Consider the following 24,298-nt stretch of genomic DNA (forward strand, 5'->3'; position numbering starts at 1 on the left):
GTTTAGGCGTTCGTTTTTCCCGCGCGCTGTTCGGGAGTGGAATGGTAGAGAGATAGTATGATTGTGGTTCGATGAACCCTCTGCCAAGCACTTAGATGTGAATTGCAGAGTAGTCATGTAGACGTAGATAACAACACAGGCTGAATGTCAACGCTTCGACTATGCAGGCTGAACTGAACTAACAGACTGGAAGTTAGTGCGGGGTTCTTTTATGTCGAATCCGTGGTGGCACATACCTTGCGGACTGAATTGGGTGTGTCTCAGAGTCGGGCGCAGATTGATGGTGCAGTCACGTGGGTTACTTCCGGCATCTAAACGTGGTCTGGCACGGCTAGGTATCGATAGCGCACGATATCACACGTTTGCCCACAGGAAATATGCGCTCTTCCACAACGGTAGTGTGACACCACAGAAAGTGATGGAGATAGTGCAGACAAATAGTGCATGTGAAAGAAATGTTGGCTAATATTGTCGCTAAATTCTAGTTCTTAAGTATTAATACATGGTGGCGTACGAAATGTGTTACCATTTTTTTAATATAAACTTTGTCAATACACTCTGAAAGGAACATATACTACAATGAAGAACGCTCCATGGAGATTTGTTCTAACTCAGCACATGCTCAATATGGCCACCATTTCGTTTCCTAACTCCCTTCAGACGAACACTGAAGTTAGTGATTACCCTACGGCATATGTCTTCCGTAATTTCAGTGCAAGCTTGGATAATAAGTTTTCTGAGCTCCATTAAATCACGTGGACGTTTCGGGAAAATTTTGTCGTTTAGGTACTCCCAAAGAAAAAAGTCACATGGATTGAGGTCTGTACTATTGGGGGGCCAATTTTGTCCGTCATTGAAGCGACCTGGAAACCTGAGTGAAATGATCCGCATGTCGAAATGCTCGTGTAAAAACTCCAACACAATGTTTGTGGTATGTGGTCTTGCTCCATCTTGCATGTACCACTGCGTGTTGAAGGGCAAGGCAGTAGCAAGAAGCTGTGGAATGAAGCTATTGCGAAGCTTCCTCAAATAACGCTCGCTGTTCACAGTTTCTTCAAAGAGAAAGGGCCCAATAAGTCCGTGACTGGAAATTGCTGCCCACGCTGTAATCCTCGTAGTATAATGTTGTGGTTCATGAAGCACTTGTGGGTTTTCAGTGGCCCAAAAGCGTACATTTTGTTTGTTAACCACACCGTCTAAATGAAGATGCGCCTCTTCTGAAAGCCAAACGTTGTTGAGAGTTTCTTCCCTATCCTCCGTCCACTGTGCTAACAGTAGTCTCTGCTGCTTGTGTTCTTGAGTGAGCTTCTGTGCACAGGTCATCATGTATGGATACATTTGGAGGTCACTTTAAAGAAAGCGTTGAACGGAGCGTCTGGATATTCCCAGTTCTACACGATTTCCCGGGACGTCTTTGTACAGCAGCTCGTACCGCTTCAATATTCTCCGGCGAACTAACAGGCTTAGGCCGAGGTCGCTTTGCTTCCAATACTGTTCCTTCCTGTACACATTTATCATACAACCTGACGATGGTCTTCTTGCAAGGGACCCATCGTGTGTTAAACTGTTGTCGAAAACGCCCATGAGTCACAACATGGCTTTTCGTTTCATGAAAAAGTAACACAATTGCCGATCGTTGCTGTGTCGTCAGTCTTCCATGGTCAGCCATTGTTGCTTACTAGTCTCCTAGCGGCAGTATCGTGAATTACACGTCATTTCGTAACTCATTTGTTTTTCCAAGCTCTGCTGGTACTGCTGTAGAGATGCCAGCGGGATATATACTGTGCGTCGTAAATTGTGAAAGAAATAATTGGTAACACATTTCGTGCCCTACCCCGTGTATTCTGAGAAAAAAAATGTCTATATTTACTGGACGACCCTTATACGTAAGAATGACAGCACATAGTGGTGTGTAGGCGTGCAGAGTGTGTCGTGTTGCAGACGGGCACGCTGACGGAGGACGGCCTGGACATGTGGGGCGTGGTGGAGGTGGAGCCCGAGGGGCGGTCTCTGCAGCCCCCAGCCAGGGACCCACAGGAACTGCACGACGGACCCCTGAGGAGGGGCATGGCCTGCTGCCACTCGCTCAGCCTCATCGACGGCGAGTACGCCGGGGACCCGCTCGACGTCCGGGTCAGTACACACTGTGGCCCCAGCTGCTGCTTTCTAAGCCACTACTCCACATTTATGTGAATCTCTTCCACCCCCAGACATACAAATAAATGAAATCTCATCCACTCTTAGGCTAATCGCTGAACAAAACTACTTCACTTTCAACAACAACTTATATTTGCAACAAGAGGGGCTACCCAGGGGTCCCTCATTAGTGGGACCTTTGCCAACATTTTCTTGAATCATATAGAGAACACAATAAATGCGCACACTCGGCTGCGGAGTGAAAATGATGTGAGCACAGTGTCGTTACAGTTTGCTTAGTTTCTCGCACAAAGTCATCCTTTAAAGGATTCACGTTTGACTGTAGGAATTATTTATAACACAAATTCAGTTTCGCGCCAACGGCCACAGTTTACATGTAAACAGTGTGCTAGAACATTGGTTTGCAGCGATTTACGCGAATGTTTACATAGTGAAAAGGCCTATTTTCGACTATGACATATAGATATGTCGGAGGATTTTAAAGTCTGACATGTGCTGAAGCAAAATCTGTAGCAATTCCATTTGAAATTGCAAATGTGAAATAAATAATTCCTGCTGTCAATAACTAACCCGGAATATGAGAAACTAAGCAAACTCATTTGTTGGTCACAATACCGCACACACCAAAAAATGTGACACTAACGAGTTAGGAGCTATCTGACATCTATTATGTGGAGGTGACTGGGAAAGTTACAGCGCTTTTTTCGGTGGATGCGATTGCACATTTTCTGCTGTTCATTCCACGCGCTACTATGCCGTGGACGCTGTTACGCTTCTGTCCTTACCTGCTTGCACACTTGTTGGCATGAATCACTTGGTACTCGCAGATGTTCGAGTTCACGAAGTGGGAGCTAGTGGAAGAAGAAGAGGACGTGGCGGACGGGGAACCTGAAGAGGACGCAGAGGACGAAGAGAACCTGCCGACGGTCGTGAGACCGCCTCCAGGAGAGAGCCAGGTAAGCCTTCCTAAGAATTCACTCCGCAGTAAACACGGTGCAGCACATTCCTGCACATTCTGCTGGACCACACGATTACAGCGGAGTTCTTCAAAACACTTTCCCCAGCTGACCACATGCCATTGCCCCATAGCGTTTGAAAGTCACAGTTTCTTTCCCCTCAGCTTGATACGTGTCCGGTCGTTGAAAATATAAAGACCATCCCTGCACGATGGCTACAGTGACAGTCATTTACGACGGAGACCGAGTTTAGGTTCCTTCTGCCCGTCTGACGTCACAAAACACAGTCAGACGTTGCCAGAGCTCGACTGCAGTGCAGAGCACGGACGAGTGTCTTCAGTTTTAGAAACTTTCAGTCATAAATAAGGTAATTGAACAAAAGTAATGTCTTCATAGCAGACTTTGTATAAAAGAAAACCTGGAAAAGCATTCTTTATACCAATTGCTTCATATCATATTAATTAATTAAACCAAACAAGCAATAAGCCTCCTAATTCAGGCGATAGCAAGGAAATTTTGGTATTTTTCGTGATACTTTAAAGTCCTCCAGGAGTTAAGTTGAATCATGAGCTGTGTTAGTGTAATGATTAAGGTGTTTGGCTGCGAAATAAAAGCTTCTGAGTTCAAATCTTGTTCGATACCAAATATTTTCTTTATTTAAAAACAATATCGAAGTGTCTTACTTCATGAATTTTATTCGTTTGAATGTAATTTTTTGAAATGTCTAGTGGCAATTAAAATCGACCATACAGAAAATATATGCTCTGGACTTGTACCTCTGCAAACTCTTCAAAATTTCGTGCAATGGTTTACTGCATTTAATGCTGCACAATAACTGCTTTGAACATCGAAACAAAATTAAGTCATTTATGGGGGGAAGGTATCAGTCAAGAAGATGTGTAAAAATCAAATTTTTGGGCCAAATAGTTTTTGTGAAATCGAATGATACAGTGTGTCAAAGCAATCGAAACACCGTGTGTCTGCACAGGCGAGCAGTGCAGTGATGACAAAATCGCCCACAGCGTGCAATGCGAGGAGCACGTCTCTGTAGCAGCGAAAGGGTTAATGCGGCCGTGGTGGCCTTACTTCATAAACTGCGCGCTCCCCCCTAAACGTAAGTTTGTAAACTATGGCGCTGCTTCTCTTGGCGCGTGCAACTGGCAACGCAGCAATCTCCCGCGTCTGGTCGGGCAAGCGCGAACCGCCAAGATAAAAGAATTGAACTATAGTGCCTCAGACACAGACGTCGCTTGTAACATTTCTGTGTTTTAGGATGGTGTTGGTCATCTTCAGTCCGAATACTGGTTTAATGCACCTCTCGGCTCCACCCTATCCTGTGCAAGTCTCTTCATTGCGGCATAACTACAGCAACGTACATCCATTTGAACCAGACAGAGGGATGCCAAAGGAAGAATGCTGTATTTCATTCCTTGGTCTTCCTCTAAAATTTTTAACACCCCTCGCCTCCTCCCTCACCCTATATAAACACACACTCTTCCCTCGATTACCAAACAGAATATTTCATGAAGCTTCAGTATCTGTCCTATCAACCAGCCTTTTCTTTTAGTCAAGTTGTATCACAAATTTATGTTTCAAATGGTTCAAATGGCTCTGAGCACTATGGGACTCAACTGCTGTGGTTATCAGTCCCCTAGAACTTAGAACTACTTAAACCTAACTAACCTAAGGACATCACATACATCCATGCCCGAGGCAGGATTCGAACCTGCGACCGTAGCAAATTTATGTTTCCCCTAATTCGATTCAGAACCTCCTATTTAGTTACTAGATCTACCCATTTACTACAATTTTCTGTAGCATTACATTCTTATCTTGTGTGAGCTGCTCATTTCCATTTTTCACTTCTGTCCAATACTACACTTAGAAACCTCACTTCTTTATACTGTCAGACATTTAAGTAACGTATCTGCAATGGATCTCCCTGTAGCAAATCTAGTGTATACTCGTCCTATTCGATGGGTGACCTTGGTTCGTCACCTTGACTTCCGAATTCATTGAAAAATTTACGCAAGCAAGTTACAGGAAAATTTTTTGTGAAAGACAATCGTCTGTTTAATTTTAAATCGTAAGGTGGAGGAATTTTTGAGAATGTACGTTTGGAACACAGCGTTGTACGGTATTGGAACATGGACTGCGGGGAAACAAGAGAAAAAGAGATTAGAAGCATTTGAGATGTGTATGCTGAAAATTATGTTGACTGATAAGGTAAGAAATGAGGAGGTTCTCCGCAATATCGGTGAGGAAAGGGAAATCACTGACTAGAAGAAGGAACTGGATGGGAGGACATCTGTTAAGACATAAGGGAATAACTACCATAATGCTAAAGGGAGATTTAGAAGGTAAAAACTGTAGAAGGAGAAAAAGATTGGAATATATCCAGCAAATAATTGAGGATGTGGATTGCAAGTGCTACGCTGAGACGAAGTAGTTGGCACAGAAGAGGAATTCGTTGCGGGCCGCATCAGATCAGTCAGAAAACAGGTAAGCACTTCAGCGGCTATCGTCAGTATCGTTTTGATACTTAGCGATATGCACCAAACCAACAGTGAATGATCAGCGCCAGGATGAGATACTTTGACTGCATTGCATTCTGGCTATCATTTAGAATTACTTTAATTTAATTATTGAAAATAACTTATGTTAAATATTACTTTGAAGGAAGTTTAAACAATGACTCTGAGCACTATGGGACTTAAGATCTGAGGTCATCAGTCCCCTAGAACTTAGAACTACTTAACCCTAACTAACCTAAGGACATCACACACACCCATGCCCGAGGCAGGATTCGAAACTGCGACCGTAGCACTGAAGGAAGTTTAAAAAAACGCTACAAGTCCGTACCAATACCTGAATTAGCTGCAGTTAACTTCACTAATAATTTACTAAAATATGACGGCAGTTTGACATTGTCTTTTCAGATTTATACATTTAGTGAAATGATATCTTAGATATAAATTAACTCTTTTCAATATCACAAAAGGGAAAGGAATTTTAAATGTTCTTAGGTAACAGTAGAACGTGAGTATAAAATTTAAGTAATTGCGTTGTTCAAAATTCCAAACATAGAGCAGTTGCAATGAAGTGACTGTTTCTCCCTTATACACAAGTAATTATTAAGTTACGAATGGTTCTTGTCTGCCGGCTGATGTGACCGAGCGGTTCTAAGCGCTTCAGTCCGGAACTGCGCTGCTGCTACGGTCGCAGGTTCGAATCCTGCCTCGGACATGGATGTGTGTGATGTCCTTAGAATAGTTAGGTTTAAGTACTTCTAAGTTCTAGAGGACTGATGACCTCAGATGTTAAGTCCCATAGTGCTTAGAGTCATTTGAGCCATTTGTTACCATCTCATAATGACTACTGCCTCGCGTAACTTTGTTAGTTGCACAACACGGATAACCGTTCATGTACAAGCGGCCTGTTTATGACCCAGTGTTTGCTTCCAGGCCCCCAAGGAGATCTCTATCGTGCACCAGTTCCAGTTTTCCTCCAGACTGCAGCGCATGAGCGTCGTCACTGTGACTGCTGGAGTCCAGGACTACGACATGTACTGCAAGGGATCCCCAGAGATGATCACCTCACTGTCCGACCCCAGCACAGGTGAGGTGTCTCTGCCGTATACAGATATGCTGTATGCTACACCCATCTCCTATTTCCATTGCTATGTGGTAGTTAACACGCCATATCATTAATCAAAAAGTGTAATAGTGTTCAAGCTGTTACTGTTAGTCTTCAGTGTGAAGGCTGTTTTGATGCAGTCCTACACGACAGTCTATTCTGTGCAAGTCTCTTCATGTCTACATAAAAATTCCAGCATATATCCACCTTAGCCCAGTTAAAGTATTCATCCTCTGATCTTCCCGTGCAAAATGAATCCCTTCATTTCCCTCTGTTATGAAATTGACTACTCCTTGATGCCTCAGGAGGTGTTTCTGTGTCGTATCCAAATGTTCTTTTCTCCAAATCAGTTCAGTATCTCTTCACAAGTTATCTGATGAGTCCATCCAGTCTTGAGCGTTATACTATATTAACATATTTCAATAGCTCCTGTTGTCGTCTGATCTTTGCTGCATATGTTCGGAGTTTCTCTTAGATGTAACGGTATACTCCACACATGTTTCAGAAAAGACACTGAAGCACAGACAGATTTTTTAAAATTTGGTTACTGGCCTGTAGTGTTTATATTGTGTAGCGTTCTTCAATTAAGTGTTGTGATGTCACCATGTTACAGTGTATCATTTTATTGCAGGGGGGGGGGGGGGAGGGGGCGGCTGCTACCCTGCTTTAACAAACTGTTTAAAAATTCATGTTTTGGGGCTGCGACAAAGAAAGTAGTATAAGGTGCATCCACAGTGTGCGAACTGGCATAATTTATGATTAAAAGAAAGTTATTTTGTGACTAGCAGTGTTTATACATACTCGTACATTCATTTGACTTAATGCACATGTGGATATTTTCATTCCAACTGTCAGAACTGAAGGCAGAAATGATCCGAAGAACAGCCACGTGTTTCGTGTTAAATTCTGAGAGCAGAAGTTCCAAGAAGACTCAGGCAACGTATTGTCACGTAGAAGAAGGTGTAATTAGTTGAATGACGGACACAACTTCGCTTAACGAAGGGATATTCAGCACTTGCACACACAAAAGCGCAGAGCGAGCTGCCTCTGGCCGGAACACATAAGGTATATATACAGATACAGAACATTCCAGTACAATGATTCTTGACATTTGTGGATACTGCTAGAATGTAATCTAACCGAATATAGAAATTAAAATTTTATAGTTAAGGTAAGTTTTCAACTCAGGACCTTCCATGCAACAGTCCAGTATCAGCCACTATACCACGGTGACTGTGCTACTCAGCTTCTTCTGCGGCAATATTACTTTCTTCCAAATACATCTCGCGAAAAGACCATAACGAGAAAATCAGAGAAACTTGATCTCATTTAGTATCTTACCGACAACCGTTCTTCCCACGTGCCATTTACAAAAGAGATATGAAAGTGGGACACGATAGGGGTACCAGTAGTACCATCTACAGTGTACCGTAAGGTGACTTGCGGGATGTACATATTGAAGTACATGCAGCTTTAAGTTTAGACACAGTTTTACAACTGTAAATTATGTAGATGCAGATCTAGATACAAATGCAGATCCAGATTTAAATGCATGTTTAGATTTTGGTGCAGATGCACATGCAGTTGTAACTGTAGATGCAGATGGGTATGTACATCTAAATGTAGCTGTAGATGCAGACGATATAGATGCCTGTTCTAAAGATGTAGATTGTAGATGTAGACATGCTGTAGATGCAGATGTAGAATGTATAGATTCCTAGATTGTATGCAGATTATGTAGTTGTCCTAGATGCAAATGAAGATTATGTTCATTCAGGTGCTAATCCAGATGATGCAGACGCATATGGTATAGATATAGATGTGTTATCAGTGTAGGTGTTAGTGGGGCAGATGCAGATTATGTAGCTGTAGGTATCCCAGATGCAGATGTACATTTATACACACAGATTCATACTATGCAGATGCAGATGATGTAGATGCAATTTGTATAATTGTAGAAGCAGATGCAGATTATGTAGATCTAGATGGGGATTATATAGGTGTAGATGCATTTATCGGTGAAGACGTAGAATAGGATGGGCGATAGAGGGCTGTCGCAGAGGATTGAGTCGATGCATTGGTCTACATTTCCTCTGCATCTTGATAAGAGCTTGCTCATTTTGCCGCCAGTGCCGACCGGCCTGAACGAGACGCTCCACGAGTACACCAGCAAGGGCTACCGCGTGATCGCCATGGGCCACCGGCGACTGGAACGCGCCACCAACCTGCAGAAGCTGGCGCGAGAGGACGCAGAGCGTGAACTGCGATTCCTGGGCATCATTATCCTGGAGAACCGCCTCAAGCCCCAGACCACACCCGTCATCGCCGAGCTGACCGCGGCGCGCTTCAAGATCGTCATGATCACAGGTACGTACCGCAGCCCAGCACCCTTCTACTCTAGCACAGCCACTACCGCGGTTTTTTCGGACTATAAGGAGCATTTTTTTTTTTTCGAAAAATTGCCTCTTGTAAACACTGTCTCTCTCCTGCCCCGCCATCGCAAACCCAGAACACGCTCTGGTCTATGATGCGTCATTGCAGTCTACGCTGCAAATGAACTTGAAAGTTTTTTTTTATCGTATGGCAATACTTATACAAAATCATTACAAGTCAGCATTTAATGTTATATGAAGTTAATGTTATAGTAGAGAGACTGATGTGCGAGCGACAGTGCTATGCTGACATATTGCAGGAGACAACATCCAGACGGCATCGAGCGTGGCCCGTGAGAGCGGCATCGTGCTGCCGCACGAGACCATCGTGGAGGTGACTGCCCGGGAGCTGCCCACGTCAGCGCCCCAGGTCTACTTCACCAGGTCCACCATCGCGCCGCCGGTACGTCATTCCTGCTTTCTTTTCTTTGCTTCTACACTGCTGAAATTACGTCGAACCGTATACAAGACAGTCTACGAGGACTGGACCAAATCTGACATCCAAAGCCGTTTCGATGCTCCTGGGATAACTGTAGTTTTGCGGTCTTCAGTCCAAAGATTAGTTTGACGCAGCTCCGTACGCGTCTGTCATAAGCAAGCCTCATCAACTCTGCATAACTAGCAACTTACATCCATTTGAACCTGCTAACTGTAGTCTGCCCGTAGTTTCCTGTGCAACTTTTATCCTCAGCGCTTCTTTCCAATAACAAACCGATTATTCTTTGGTCCCTCAGTATGTGTCCTGTTAACCAGACCTTTCCTTTATTCAAGCTGTGCCACAAATCTCTTTTCTTCCGAGTTAGATTCAGTAACACCTCATTCAACGCTACTAGTCTCAGGAAACAAGGTCTCGAGACAACATACAGCACTTCTTATTAAATAAAACAGTAAACCAGTGAAAAACTGCTTTTAATAAACATTTTAAATACAAGAATGCACTTGTACAATCCGAGAAAACATGCAGCATTTCTTATTAAATAAAACAATAAACTAGTGAAAAATTGCGAATATCTTCTAGGGAGGGGGCAGCTGTCCCCCCCCCCCCCCCAATCCCTTGCCCCTCGTTGGGTACACTCATGACCTCATCACTTACTCTATTAGTAACAATGAGGTTTTTTGCAGGTGATGCAGTTATATATAATGAAGCACTATCTCAAAGAAGCTGCATAAATATTCAGTCATATCTTGATAAGATTTCAAAGTGGTGCAAAGATTGGCAGCTTGCTTTAAATGTTCAGAAATGTAAAATTATGCGTTCCACAAAACGAGAAAAAAACATAGTATCCTATGACTATAAAGTCAATGAGTCCCTGTTGGAATCGCCCAACACATACAAATACCTGGACGTAACACTCTATAGGAATATGAATTGGAGTGATAACACGGGCTCAATCGTGGCTGAAGCAGGTGGTAGACTTCGGTTTATTGGTAGAATACTGGGGAAGCGCAATCCGTCTACAAAGGAGATTGCTTACAAGTCACTTGCGACCCATCCCAGAATATTACTCAAGTGCTTGGAACCCGTACCAAATAGAACTAACAGGGAATATTGAACGTATACAAAGGAGAGCAGCATGAATGGTTGCCGCACGAGTTTAGCCGTGCTGTCTTCGGCGCTGCAGTCATGGACTGTGCAGCTGGTCCCGGCGGAGGTTCGAGTCCTACCTCGGGCATGGGTGTGTGTGTTTGTCCTTAGGATAATTTAGGATAAGTAGTGCGTAAGCTTAGGGACTGATGACCTTAGCAGTTAAGTCCCATAAGATTTCACACACATCTGAACATTTTTGAACAACATGAATGGACAAAGATTTCTTTAATCCGTGGGAGAGTGTCACAGAGATATTAAAGGAACTGAACTGGTAGGCTCTGGAAGATCCGGCTTTAAATGGTGACTCTAGGAATATACTACAATCCCCTGCATATTGCTAACATAGGGATCGCGAAAATAAGAGTAGAGTAATTAGTGTGCGCACAGAAATATTCGACACTCATTTTTCCCACAATCCATACGTAAATGGAACAGGAACAATCTCTAATAACTGGTACAGTGGGATGTACTCTCTGCCATGCAAATCACGCTGATTTTGCAGAGCATAGATGTAGATGTAGACCTACCTAGCTAATCTTCAGCATTCGTCTGTAGCACCATTTCTCGAAAGCTGCTATTCTCTTCTCGTCTGTACTGTTTATCGTCCATGTTTCACTTCTGTACAAAACTACAGTCCAGATAAATATCTACAGAAAAGACTCCCTAACACGAAAATTTATATGTGGTATTACCAAATATCTCTTTTTCAAGAATGTTTTTCTTACAATAGTAGTAATGCATTTTTTATCCTCTCTAACTCCGCCATCGTCGCCTACTTTACTGCCAAAATAACAAAAATTGTCTACGGCTTTTAGTGTTCCATTTCCCTTAACTAATTCCCTCAGCATCGAGTGAGTTAAATCATCCGCATTCCTTATCCTTGTTTTACGTTTTTAATATTCTTCTCATGACCTTCTTTCATGGCATCCATTCCAGTTAAAGTGGTCCTTGACGTCTCTAACAGACTTACAATGTCGTCGGCAAACCGCAAACCTCTTGTTCCTGCTTCCTAAACTTAAATTCCCTTTCCAAATTTCACCTTGGTTTCCTCTACCTCTTGCTCAATACCCAGACCGAATAACTTTTGGGAGAGACAACAACACTGTCCCACTTCTTTCTCAGCTGCCGCTTCCCTTCCATATATTGCTATATTGCTTCTTCTAACTGCAGTGCGGGTTTTGTATGAATTATATATAATTTTCGCCCTGTATTTTATCCCTGGTACATCCAAAAATTCAAAGAGTGTATTTCAGTGAATATCGTCAGAACCTTTATCTAAATCAAAAAATGCTGTAAACGTAGGTTTACCTTTCTTAACCCCATCTTCTAAGACGGTATTGCCTTATGTATTCCTATCTCCCTCGCCCGAGGTCGGCTACTACTAGTGCCTGCCAGCCATAGCTTACCCTCTTTCCTTGTGTCTATATTTGGCATTTGTGAGTGAGAGTTGAGGCAGTATGCGTATTTTTGTGGGGCTCGCACAGAAAAATTTAAGTGCTCGTTTTCCCCGCGCGCCGTTCGGGAGTGCAGCGGTAGCGAGACAGTTTGAAGGTGGTTCATTGAACCCTCTTCCGGGCACTTTATTGTGAATAGCAGAGCAATCATGTAGATGTACATGTAGAGTTCTTGATTTGATTCGAGGATGGTTAAATACTGGATATTGGAAGTTGAAATCACGGTGGATTAGCAAACGGGGAAAGTACGTCAGCGAGTCCGGTGGAAAGATGCCCAGATCGGATTAACGCATGTGGCGAAACTTTTAAACAATTGTAGAAGGTTCTGGTCTTACCTCGAACGAATTCCAGTATTTTGCGTACTTGTAGGTCACTGGGTATAAGTGTATTTGGTACGAAATGAGGAGCATTTGCAGCAGTCTGTTTTGACATGTTTTAATATTCTTGTCTGTGTAGTATTCGATGTGTATTTCTGGAAATCATCTTTCCGTTTAGTATGAGGCCCCGGTACTTGATGTTTCTGTTTTACCGCGGTATCGACGACGTTTTCTCCCATTTCAACATCTTTAGGTATACGTTTGTGTGAGTCTTACACTACTGGCCATTAACATTGCTACACCACGAAGATGATGTGCTACAGGCGCGAAATTAAACCGACGGGAAGAAGATGCTGTGAAATACAAATGATTAGCTTTTCACACAAGGTTGGCGACGGTGGCGACACCTACAACGTGCTGACATGAGGAAAGTTCCCAACCGATTTCTCATACACAAACAGCAGTAGACCGGCGTTGCCTGGTGCAACGTTGTTGTGATGCCTCGTGTAAGGAGGAGAAATGCGTACCATCACGTTTCCGACTTTGATAAAGGTCGGATTGTAGCCTATCGCGATGGCGGTTTATTGTATCGCGACATTGCTGATCGCGTTGGTCGAGATCTAATGACTGTTAGCGCAATATGGAATCGGTGGGTTCAGGGGGGTAATACGGAACGCCGTGCTGGATCCCAACGGCCTCGTATCACTAACAGTCGAGATGACACGCATCTTATCCGCATGGCTGTAACGGATCGTGCAGCCATGTCTCGATCCCTGAGTCAACAGATGGGGACGTTTGCAAGACAACAAGTTCTACGAAGTTTGCAGCAGCATCGACTATCAGCTCGGAGACCATGGCTGCGGTTACCCTAGACGCTGCACCATAGACAGGAGCGCCCGCGATGGTGTACTCAACGTCGGACCTGGGTGCACGAATGGAAAAACGTCATTTTTTCGGATGAATCCAGGTCCTGATCGCAGCATCATGATGGTCGCATCCGTGTTTGGCGACATCGCGGTGAGCGCACATTGGAAGCGTGTATTCGTCATTGCCATACTGGCGTATAACCCATAACTGGTTACACGTCTCGGTCACCTCTTGTTCGCATTGACGGCACTTTGAACAGTGGTCGTCACATTTCAGATGTGTTAGGACCCGTGGCTCTACCCATCATTCAATCCCTGTGAAACCCTACATTTCAGCAGTATAATGCACGACCTCATGTCGAAGGTCCTGTACGGGCCTTTCTGGATACAGAAAATGTTCGTCTGTACTCTGGCCAGCACATTCTCCAGATCCCTCACCAATTGAAAACTTCTGGTCAATGGTGGCCGAGCAACTGGCTCGTCACAATACGCCAGTCACTATTTTGATGAACTGTGGTATCGAGTTGAAGCTGCATGGGCAGCTGTTCCTGTACACGCCATCCAAGATCTGTTAGACTCAATGCCCAGGCGTATCGAGACCGTTATTACGGCCAGAGGTGGTTGTTCTGGGTACTGATTTCTCAGGATCTATGCACCCAAATTGCGTGAAAATGTAATCACGTGTCAGTTCTAATATACTATATTTGTCCAATGAATACCGGTTTATCATCCTCATTCCTTCTTGGTGTAACAATTTTAATGGCCAGTAGTGTATGTAGTGATCTCCCAGAGGAGTGCCCATCGTTGAATATCTTCCATAGGTTCAAATGGTTCAAATGGCTCTGAGCACTATGGGACTTAACATCTAGGTCATCAGTCCCCTAGAACTTAGAACTACTTAAGGACATCACACACATCCAAGGTAGTCTGTAAAGTAGCGTATACCATAAGTGAGTCTCGCCTCTAACAGAAACAGACTTTTAATTTCATACTTGTTAGCAGTTAAATAACCAAATTTGCAAAGAACACTTTTTTTTTACAAAGATTGTAAATGTCAAACACAATGCCATACGTAAATATGGGAAGATCTGCATTGCACAAAAACTTCAGGAACCTATGGAAGAGCCGACCTCGGTGGCCACGCGGTTCTAGGCGCTACAGTCTGGAACCGCGCGACTGCTACGGTCGCAGGGTCGATTACTGTCGCGGGCGTGGATGTGTGTGATGTCCTTAGGTTAGTTAGGTTTGTTATTGTTGTTGCTGAGGTCTTCAGTCCTGAGACTGGTTTGATGCAGCTCTCCATGCTATTCTATCCTGTTCAAGCTTCTTCATCTCCTAGTACCTACTGCAGCCTACATCCTTCTTAATCTGCTTAGTGTATTCATGTCTTGGTCTGCCTTTACGATTTTTACCCTCCACACTGCCCTCCAATACTAAATTGGTGATCCCTTGATGCCTGAGAATATGTCCTACTAATCGATCCCTTCTTCTAGTCAAGTTGTGCCACAAACTCCTCTTCTCCCCAATCCTATTCAGTACCTCCTCATTAGTTATGTGATCTATCCATCTAACCTTCAGCATTCTTCTGTAGCACCACATTTCGAAAGCTTCTATTCTCTTCTTGTCCAAACTATTTATCGTCCAAGTTTCACTTCCATACATGGCTACACTCCATAAAAATACTTTCAGAAACGTCTTCCTGACACTTAAATCTATACTCGATGTTAACAAATTTCGCTTCTTCAGAAACACTTTCCTTGCCATTATCAGTCTACATTTTATATCCTCTCTACTTCGACCATCATCAGTTATTTTGCTCCCCAAATAGCAAAACTCCTTTACTACTTTAAGTGTCCCATTTCCTAATCTAATTCCCTCAGCCTCACCCGAGTTAACTCGACTACATCCCATTACAGTTCTAGGGGACTGATGACCTCAGAAGTTAAGTCCCATAGTGTTCAGAGCCATTTTTTTTTTGACAGGTCAATGGAGAAAGGCGGGATGGCATGCAATGCTGTTTCGTTTGTATCTTCTTTGTTTTGTGACGCTATTCGCCCTTGTGTATTCAAGTGTGGTAGTTGACAGTCCTCCTGTAGCATCAAGTGTGGCTCGTGGTTGCGCAGAGCATGCCGTGCGACGGCGGGCTGAGCAACGCAGCTTTCGAGGTGTCGCCCGGGGACGAGGAGACGTGCGTCGGCGGCGGGGGCGGCGCGTCGCCCTACCGGCTGGCCGTCACAGGCCCCACGTGGGCGGCGCTGCGCAGCGCTCGGCAGGACCTGCTGCCGCGTGTCGTGGCCGCCGGCGCCATCTTCGCGCGCATGTCCTCCGACCAGAAGCAGCAGCTGGTGCAGGAGCTCAAGGAGATGGGCTACTACGTGGGTCAGTACCCCAACCCATTATTCACCACTTTAATTATCACTTTTTTTTTACCGTGTTCTAGGGGTGTTCAATAAGTAATGCCACACATATTTTTATGAAAAGAAGTTGGTTTCTATCATGAAGTCAATACAACATACTATTCCCCACTCTTTTGTCTACAAAATCCTATTTTTCAACATAATATCCGTTCAATGTGTCGTTCCTACACCACCTTAATAGAACGGCCTATATGCAAGCATAGTCAGTCTACTGTTGAGCCAACGTCCTGCTGCATCAATAACCTCCCAATCATCCACGTCCTGCTTCCTTCATTGAGTCAAACACATTGATGTCACAAAGTGCGAGATCCGAGCTGTAGGTCCACATTCTTGAGTTCCCCAACTGGTCGGCGACTTTGTCAGCACTACCAACAGGGAAATGAATTTGTGATGCGATGTGTTTGATTGTGATCTGTCCGTCACCTCGAATGAGAGTGTCCGCACGTTCCAACACTGCAGGAGTCACAGCCGTATGCGGCCGCCCATCTACATCTACATACATACTCCGCAATCCACCATACGGTGCGTGACGGAGGATACCTCGTACCACAGCTAGCATCTTCTCTCCCTGTTCCTCTCCCAAACAGAAGGAGCGAAAAATGACTGCCTATATGCCTCTGTACAAGCCCTAATCTCTCTTATCTTTGTGGTCTTCCCGCGAAATGTAAGTTGGCGGCAGTGAAATAGTACTGCAGTCAGCCTCAAATGCTGGTTCTCTAAATTTCCTCAGTACCGATTCACGAATAGAACGCCTCCTTTCCTCTAGAGACTCCAACCCGAGTTCCTGAAGCATTTCCGTAACACTCGCGTGATGATCAAACCTACCAGTAACAAATCTAGCAGCCCACCTCTGAACTGTTTCTATGTCCTCCTTCAATCCTACCTGATAGGAATCCCAAACGCTCGAGCAGTACTCAAGAATAGGTCGTATTAGTGTTTTATAAGGGGTCTCCTTTACAGATGAACCACATCTTCCCAAAATTCTACCAATGAACCGAAGACGACTATCCGTCTTCCCCACAACTGCGATTACATGCTTGTCCTACTTCATATAGCTCTGCAATGTTACGCCCAAATATTTAATCGACGTGACTGTGTCAAGCGCTACACTACTAATGGAGTAGTCAAACATTACGGGATTCTTTTTCCTAGTCATCTGCATTAATTTACATTTATCTATATTTAGATATCGTATATATTTTCTCGTTGACAGACACTTCGCCCAACGGCTCACCGCGATTTTGTTCCCTTGCAGGTCTCCGTAGACATTCTGCAAGCGCCTATAAATTTCTGCGGTGCTCTGGTTTTTGGCCAAAAGAAGCTCAATGACAGCTCTCTACTTGGAACGTACCGCGATTACTAACGTCATTATCAAGGCTAGTTATAGCGACGCAACCAAACAGAGCTTCATGAAACTATAAAGGCTGAAACGGAAATATTCCACGATGTCCTACAACAAATTCGGCACTTTCTCAATCAAAAGCGGACGAGAAAACAATGTGTTCCTTTACGTACTGAGTGCCTCTCGTAGATTAGAATGAACCTTACCATGACGCACTGCCTTGCTCACTTGCTGTTGGTTTGACTGAGGGTTCATGGGAGCAGTAGAGAGCAGCACGAATGGTTTTTTTGGTGGTAATGGAGAGAGGTGGATCTCGATGTAGCAATTTTTACTGTAAGCTTTGAATTACAAAAAATAAACTAAAATTATTAAACAATAATTAATAAAATTAGCAAAAAAATTGACATTAAAATCAAAACACACACACACACACACACACACACAAAGAAAGCTCCCACTACCACAACATCCCCACCAGAACACTCCATTTCATTGCCATTTTCCGTCTTTTTTTATCCAACGTAGAATACCGTGTTCATTGTTATGGAAGGCAGACCGACGTACAACCAAATGCAGCCCGCACTTCGTAATCGAGTGTATGGTGTCACATTTTGTAAAGAGAATATGATAACTCGTACAATATTATTTCAGTGGTACAGGGTGGCGCACGAAAAATCGGCCCCGTTTACTAGACTGGTCATTGTCGCTTACCAATCGTCATCTCTTGTTCCGAAGTTGTTTCCATTAGCTTATTTGTTATTTCTTCACTGCCTAATTATTACATGTTTATCTGTTCTGCTCGTAGCGGTCAACGAATCGTGCGTAATTGGCGAGCAGCCTGTAGTCCGGGCTGGTTTCTCGTGCGCCATCTTATATTTATAAGTGCGTGAGAATTCTGTTGTAAATAAAAACTCTGTACCCCAGTGGGGAGGCAAGTGTCTCCTCTTTGCGCCTTCCATCTTCAGTCACCTATGTTTGCATAAGAACCATATACTATACACAAATGAACGGTGAAAAAGTAAAAATCGTCGGTTCCCATAAAAAAGAGCGATCATCAGTGAACTAGTTCCCAGGGATGATCGAGTTTGCCCATCTCTAGTCTTGTGTAGAGATGGGTCGAGCTCGTTCATTCCCGTGAACTACTTCGTTCATTTCACTCCTTGCCGTGAAGCGTTCAAATGAAGTAGTTCATTCATGAAGTACGGAAGCCTGGCGAAGCTGCCCAGTTCGCCGCTCAGCCGCGGCTACGCCCGCTTCGCCCCGCTCGTACAATAAAGCTTCGTAATACTTCATAATTTTACCAACAGATGGCCAAACTATGCAGTAATGTGCACGCAACGTTTTACACTCACAGCGTCTGAGCTAACTTAAACAGAGCATGGTCGAAGGGGACAAAGGAACAAAGGAAAGATGAACAGAGAAGCCTGTCACATATAAAGAAGGTATCACATTTAATCTTGCTCGACATTTTCTCATGAAGTGCCCAAAAAAGTCTTTATCTGCCAAGTGAAACATTATTTGTTGTATTCATGGACTGAAAACTACGGCTATCAACGAAATGCAACCCAATTTTATGTTCCTTTTAAAATTTAATCCAAAATACAATGAGTATGTTTACCACTGTCACAAAGTCTATATATCTACGTTAAATAATTATTCAGAAGTTTTCCTGTAGATTTTATTTTTGTTTAGAATAATAACCCTCCAGATTCAAAACGTAAACTGTCACCTGCAGTCATTGGTACGGTTTCAGGTAAAATCCCTCTTTCAGTGTTATGAACAAACCTTTTATTTTCATGTTGGCTGTGCGTGCTCACACAGCCAGCCTCTTTGTTTGTATCTGTAATATTCATTTGTCCGCAAGCGGTGCCAGCGGTAGGCTACCGGTAGACGCGGAGTATAACTGAACTGCACAAATAGTCACGGGTAATGATGTCAGCACTGTAGGAAGCAGCTGACGCTGCGTTCCCCTCGCCCCTCACCTCCACAACCCATCGCAAACGTATCGTTTCCCACAAACGCCGCACGATTCGTCGACAGACAGTTGAGGGTGGACTGATGTGAAGGGAGAATGAGTGACGTAGCGCCGATGTAATGGGATGAGTGAGAGTGGAAGAGTGTAAGTGAACTAGAAAAAAGTGTGGAGTGTGTTATCTGTGAAGAGTTTGAAGTACCAGTTCATTGAAATTGAGTGGTTAGTTCACACTTCACTGGAGTGAAGCGTTCATTTGAGCGACTCATTCACGAGCTCCCCATCACCAGTCTAGTGACTGATTTGACGCTGCTCGCCACGAATTCATCACTAATACCATCCTCTTCATCTCAGAGTAGCACTTTCGCTCTACGTCCTCAATTATTTGTGGATATCTTGCAGTCTCTGTCTTCCGCAACAGTTTGTTATCCTCTACAGCACTCTTTAGTACTATAAAATTGTTTTTTTTCTTCTTATGACATGTCGTATACTCCTGTCCCTTATCCTTGCTAATGTTGTGTATATGTGTGTTTCTTCGCTATACTGCAGAGTCTCTCTTCATTATCTCATCAATCCACCCAATTTTCGACATCCCTCTATTTCAAAACATCTCAGACGCTTGGATTCTCTCATTTTCTTCTATTTTCGCTCTGTCCATGATTTACTACGACACAGCGTTATGCTCCAAAATGTACATTCTCAGGAATTTCTGGCCGAGTGGTTCTAGGCGCTTCAGCCCGGAACCACGCGACTGCTACGACCGCTGGTTCGAATCCTGCCTCGGGCATGGATGTGTGTGATGTCCTTAGGTTAGTTAGGTTTAAGTAGTTGTAAGTTCTAAGGGACTAATGACCACAGCAGTTGAGACCCATAGTGCTCAGAGCCATTTGAACAATTTTTTTGTAATTTACCGTCCAGTGACGTCATCCGAAGACCAGTATCAGTTGCAAAGCGATTTAGAAAAGATTGCTGTATGGTGTGGCACGTGGCAGTTGACGCTAAATAACGAAAAGTGTGAGGTGATCCACATGAGATGCAAAAGAAATCCGTATGAATTCGATTACTGAATAAATACTACAATTCTCAAGGCTGTCAATTCAACTTGGGGAATGCGAGCCAAAGGTTGCGTTTCATTGGCAGGAGACTTAGAAGATGGAACAAGTCCACTAAAGATACAGTTTACACTACACTCGTTCGTCTGCTGTTAGAATATTGCTGCGCGGTGTGGGATCCTTACCAGGTGGGATTGACGGAGGACATCGAAAGGGTGCAAAAAAGGGCAGCTCGTTTTGTGTTATCACATAATAGGGGAGAGAGTGTGGCAGATACGATACGCGAGTTGCGATGGAAGTCATTAAAGCAAAGACGTTTTTCGTCGCGGCGAGATCTACACTCCTGGAAATTGAAATGAGAACACCGTGAATTCATTGTCCCAGGAAGGGGAAACTTTATTGACACATTCCTGGGGTCAGATACATCCCATGATCACACTGACAGAACCACAGGCACATAGACACAGGCAACAGAGAATGCACAATGTCGCCGAAAGTGCAGTGTATATCCACCTTTCGCAGCAATGCAGGCTGCTATTCTCCCATGGAGACGATCGTAGAGATGCTGGTTGTAGTCCTGTGGAACGGCTTGCCATGCCATTTCCACCTGGCGCCTCAGTTGGACCAGCGTTCGTGCTGGACGTGCAGACCGCGTGAGACGACACTTCATCCAGTCCCAAACACACTCAATGGGGGACAGATCCGGAGATCTTGCTGGCCAGGGTAGTTGACTTACACCTTCTAGAGCACGTTGGGTGGCAGGGGATACATGCGGACGTGCATTGTCCTGTTGGAACAGCAAGTTCCCTGCCGGTCTAGGAATGGTAGAACGATGGGTTCGATGACGGTTTGGATGTACCGTGCACTATTCAGTGTCCCCTCGACGATCACCAGAGGTGTACGGCCAGTGTAGGAGATCGCTCCCCACACCATGACGCTGGGTGTTGGCCCTGTGTGCCTCGGTCGTATGCAGTCCTGATTGTGGCGCTCACCTGCACGGCGCCAAACACGCATACGACCATCATTGGCACCAAGGCAGAAGCGAGTCTCATCGCTGAAGACGACACGTCTCCATTCGTCCCTCCATTCACGCCTGTCGCGACACCACTGGAGGCGGGCTGCACGATGTTGGGGCGTGAGCGGAAGACGGCCTAACGTTGTGCGGGACCGTAGCCCAGCTTCATGGAGACGGTTGCGAATGGTCCTCGCCGATACCCCTGGAGCAACAGTGTCCCTAATTTGCTGGGAAGTGGCGGTGCGGTCCCCTACGGCACTGCGTGGGATCCTACGGTCTTGGCGTGCATCCGTGCGTCGCTGCGGTCCGGTCCCAGGTCGACGGGCATGTGCACCTTCCGCCGACCACTGGCGACAACATCGATGTACTGTGGAGACCTCACGCCCCACGTGTTGAGCAATTCGGCGGCACGTCCACCCGGCCTCCCGCATGCCCACTATACGCCCTCGCTCAAAGTCCGTCAACTGCACATACGGTTCACGTCCACGCTGTCGCGGCATGCTACCAGTGTTAAAGACTGCGATGGAGCTCCGTATGCCACGGCAAACTGGCTGACACTGATGGCGGCGGTGCACAAATGCTGCGCAGCTAGCGCCATTCGACGGCCAACACCGCGGTTCCTGGTGTGTCCGCTGTGCCGTGCGAGTGACCATTGCTTGTACAGCCCTCTCGCAGTGTCCGGAGCAAGTATGGTGGGTCTGACACACCGGTGTCAATGTGTTCTTTTTTCCATTTCCAGGAGTGTATTTACAAAATTTCAGTCACCAACTTTCTTTTCGGATTGCGAAAATATTTTGTTGAGCCCAACCTACATAGGTTGGAATGATCATCAAAATAAAATAAGAGAAATCAGAGCTCGAACAGAAAGGCTCATGTGTTCGTTTTTCCCGCGCGCTGTTTGTTTTTCCCGCGCGCTGTTCGGGAGTGGAATGGTAGAGGGATAGTGTGATTGTGGTTCGATGAACCCTCTGCCAGGCACTTTGATGTGAATTGCAGAGTAGTGATGTAGATGTAGATGTAGATGTAGATGTAGATGTAGATGTAGATGTAGATGTAGATGTAGATGTAGATGTAGATGTAGATGTAGATGTAGATGTAGATGTAGAGAGTGGTGTGCTGACCACATGCCCCTCCATATCCGCATGCAGTGACGCCTGTGGGCTCAGGCTGACACACGGCCAGTCGGTACATTTGGGCCTTCACGGCCTGTTCGGGCGGAGTTTAGTTTTAGTATAAGGACTAGAGTAAGTTTTTGGGCCCGACTTGCCTCGGTGTGGAAGTAACGGCGTCCCTCTGCCCGCAGCCATGTGCGGGGACGGCGCCAACGACTGCGGCGCGCTCAAGGCGGCGCACGTGGGCATCTCGCTGTCCGAGGCGGAGGCGTCGGTGGCGTCGCCGTTCACGTCGCGCGAGCCCGACATCTCGTGCGTGCCTCGGATCGTGCGCGAGGGCCGCGCCGCGCTCGTCACCTCGTTCGGCATCTTCAAGTTCATGGTCGCGTACAGCATCGCCGAGTTCACGTCGGTGGCGCTGCTCTACGGCATCGACAGCAACCTCACCGACTTCGAGTTCCTCTTCATCGACATCTGCCTGGTGGTGCACTTCGCGCTCACGTTCGGCAACACGGAGGCGTTCTCGGGGCCGCTGGTGCCGGAGTCTCCCATGACCGGCCTCTACACCATCACGCCGATGCTCTCCCTGTGGCTGCAGGTGCTCGTCATCGTCGCCGGCCAGACCGCCGGCTTCTACGTGGTGCGCTTCTTCCCCTGGTTCGAGCCGTTCGACTTCGCCCAGGTGCAAACCTACGCGTGCTACGAGAACTACGGCGTCTTCTCGGTATCCATGTTCCAGTACATCATCGCGGCGATCGTGTTCTCCCAGGGGAAACCCTACCGCAAGCCGGTGTACACCAACCGCTACCTGCTCGCTTCGCTACTCGTCATGACGGGCGTCTGCACCTACATAACCGTCTACCCGGCCCGCTGGATCATGAACTTCCTCCAGCTCAAGCTGCCGCCCGCCTACGACGTGCGCGTCGTCATACTCTGCATGGCCGTCGTCTCCTTCGTCGTCGCAATGTTCCTCGAGAACTTCGTCGTCCAGTACCTGGTGTTCAAGAAAGCCCGCGCCAAGTTCTCCGTCTGCGGCCCGAAGGGTTCGCCGAAGGCGAAGCTGATCGAGGAGATGCGCGAGGACATCAGTTGGCCTCCCATCACCAAGGAAATTCCGCCCATCACTATGAACGGGATCGCACCGACGACGTACAAGATCGACTACAGCTCCGGAGACACTACCGCTCAGACGAAATTATGATTTTGTCGGTGGTTAGTTTTGTATTAGACGGCTGACTTAGGCGGTTAGACAAAGCTTTATTGTAGGTAGTGTCAACACTGCTGGAAATAATTCACTGAAATAAAATAAAAATCTCTGAGAGTCGTCGAGAAAATTCCGTTGCTGTACTGGTGGAGAATGTACAAAATTCGTATTTAGTTAACTTCCGTCCACTATCGTAAGGAATGCAGAATGGTGCCACAAAAGATGTAGAGCTTGCACAATTTGTACATATGTATATATTGGTCACGGCAGTAATTTTTCACTGTCATGTTAAATACATCTTCAGATTTGAACTTTTTTTTCCGCGTGTAATACTCTCAAAATACGCTGCAGTGTGTTCTAGCATTCTGATTATTATTGGGAGCATCCAACCTAAGCGATTGTTGCCAGATTTTAAAGTTGATGGTGTTATAATGGTGCTTCTTAGAACTGGGTGCCTACGCGGTCTTTGTCAAATAATGAAAAAAAAATTAATCAATAGACAAGTTCCTTCATCAAAGCTCCAATTTTGGCAGGCTACCGAAAGGTCAATAAGTTGCAAACAGAGTACAAAATAAGAGCTGTTTATCTCTTGTTGGCAGAATGTTTCACTTCCTATTTGTACAGTAAATGTTTGACTAGTTCCTTGAAACATTCCCTCTGAATTGAGCAAAAAATTTCTCCAGGACCTATTAAGAAAGGCAGGAATAAGTTTTAATGGTGGGTGATCTGATAAATCTGTGTAATGGGTATTTTGTTGCTCTACATCAACCGCTGCGAT

The 24,298-nt window shown here is 45.2% G+C and overlaps 1 protein-coding gene across 2 annotated transcripts in view; it reads left to right on the top strand.

Annotated features, from left to right (window-relative positions):
- LOC126281537 (polyamine-transporting ATPase 13A3-like) overlaps nucleotides 1-23,988 on the top strand; it is a 383,790-nt gene extending 359,802 nt beyond the window's left edge. For both annotated transcript variants that reach the window (XM_049980588.1, XM_049980590.1), the window contains exons 12-18: nucleotides 1,942-2,133; nucleotides 2,985-3,113; nucleotides 6,578-6,731; nucleotides 8,880-9,116; nucleotides 9,442-9,584; nucleotides 15,530-15,785; nucleotides 22,508-23,988. In XM_049980588.1, the coding sequence (XP_049836545.1) occupies nucleotides 1,942-2,133; nucleotides 2,985-3,113; nucleotides 6,578-6,731; nucleotides 8,880-9,116; nucleotides 9,442-9,584; nucleotides 15,530-15,785; nucleotides 22,508-23,517 (2,121 nt within the window). In that variant the 3' untranslated portion in view covers nucleotides 23,518-23,988. The remainder of the gene's footprint in view (nucleotides 1-1,941; nucleotides 2,134-2,984; nucleotides 3,114-6,577; nucleotides 6,732-8,879; nucleotides 9,117-9,441; nucleotides 9,585-15,529; nucleotides 15,786-22,507) is intronic.
- Nucleotides 23,989-24,298: the final 310 nt, after the last annotated feature.

Source organism: Schistocerca gregaria, chromosome 7, assembly GCF_023897955.1.
Source record: "Schistocerca gregaria isolate iqSchGreg1 chromosome 7, iqSchGreg1.2, whole genome shotgun sequence".
Taxonomy (NCBI): Eukaryota; Metazoa; Arthropoda; class Insecta; order Orthoptera; family Acrididae; genus Schistocerca; species Schistocerca gregaria.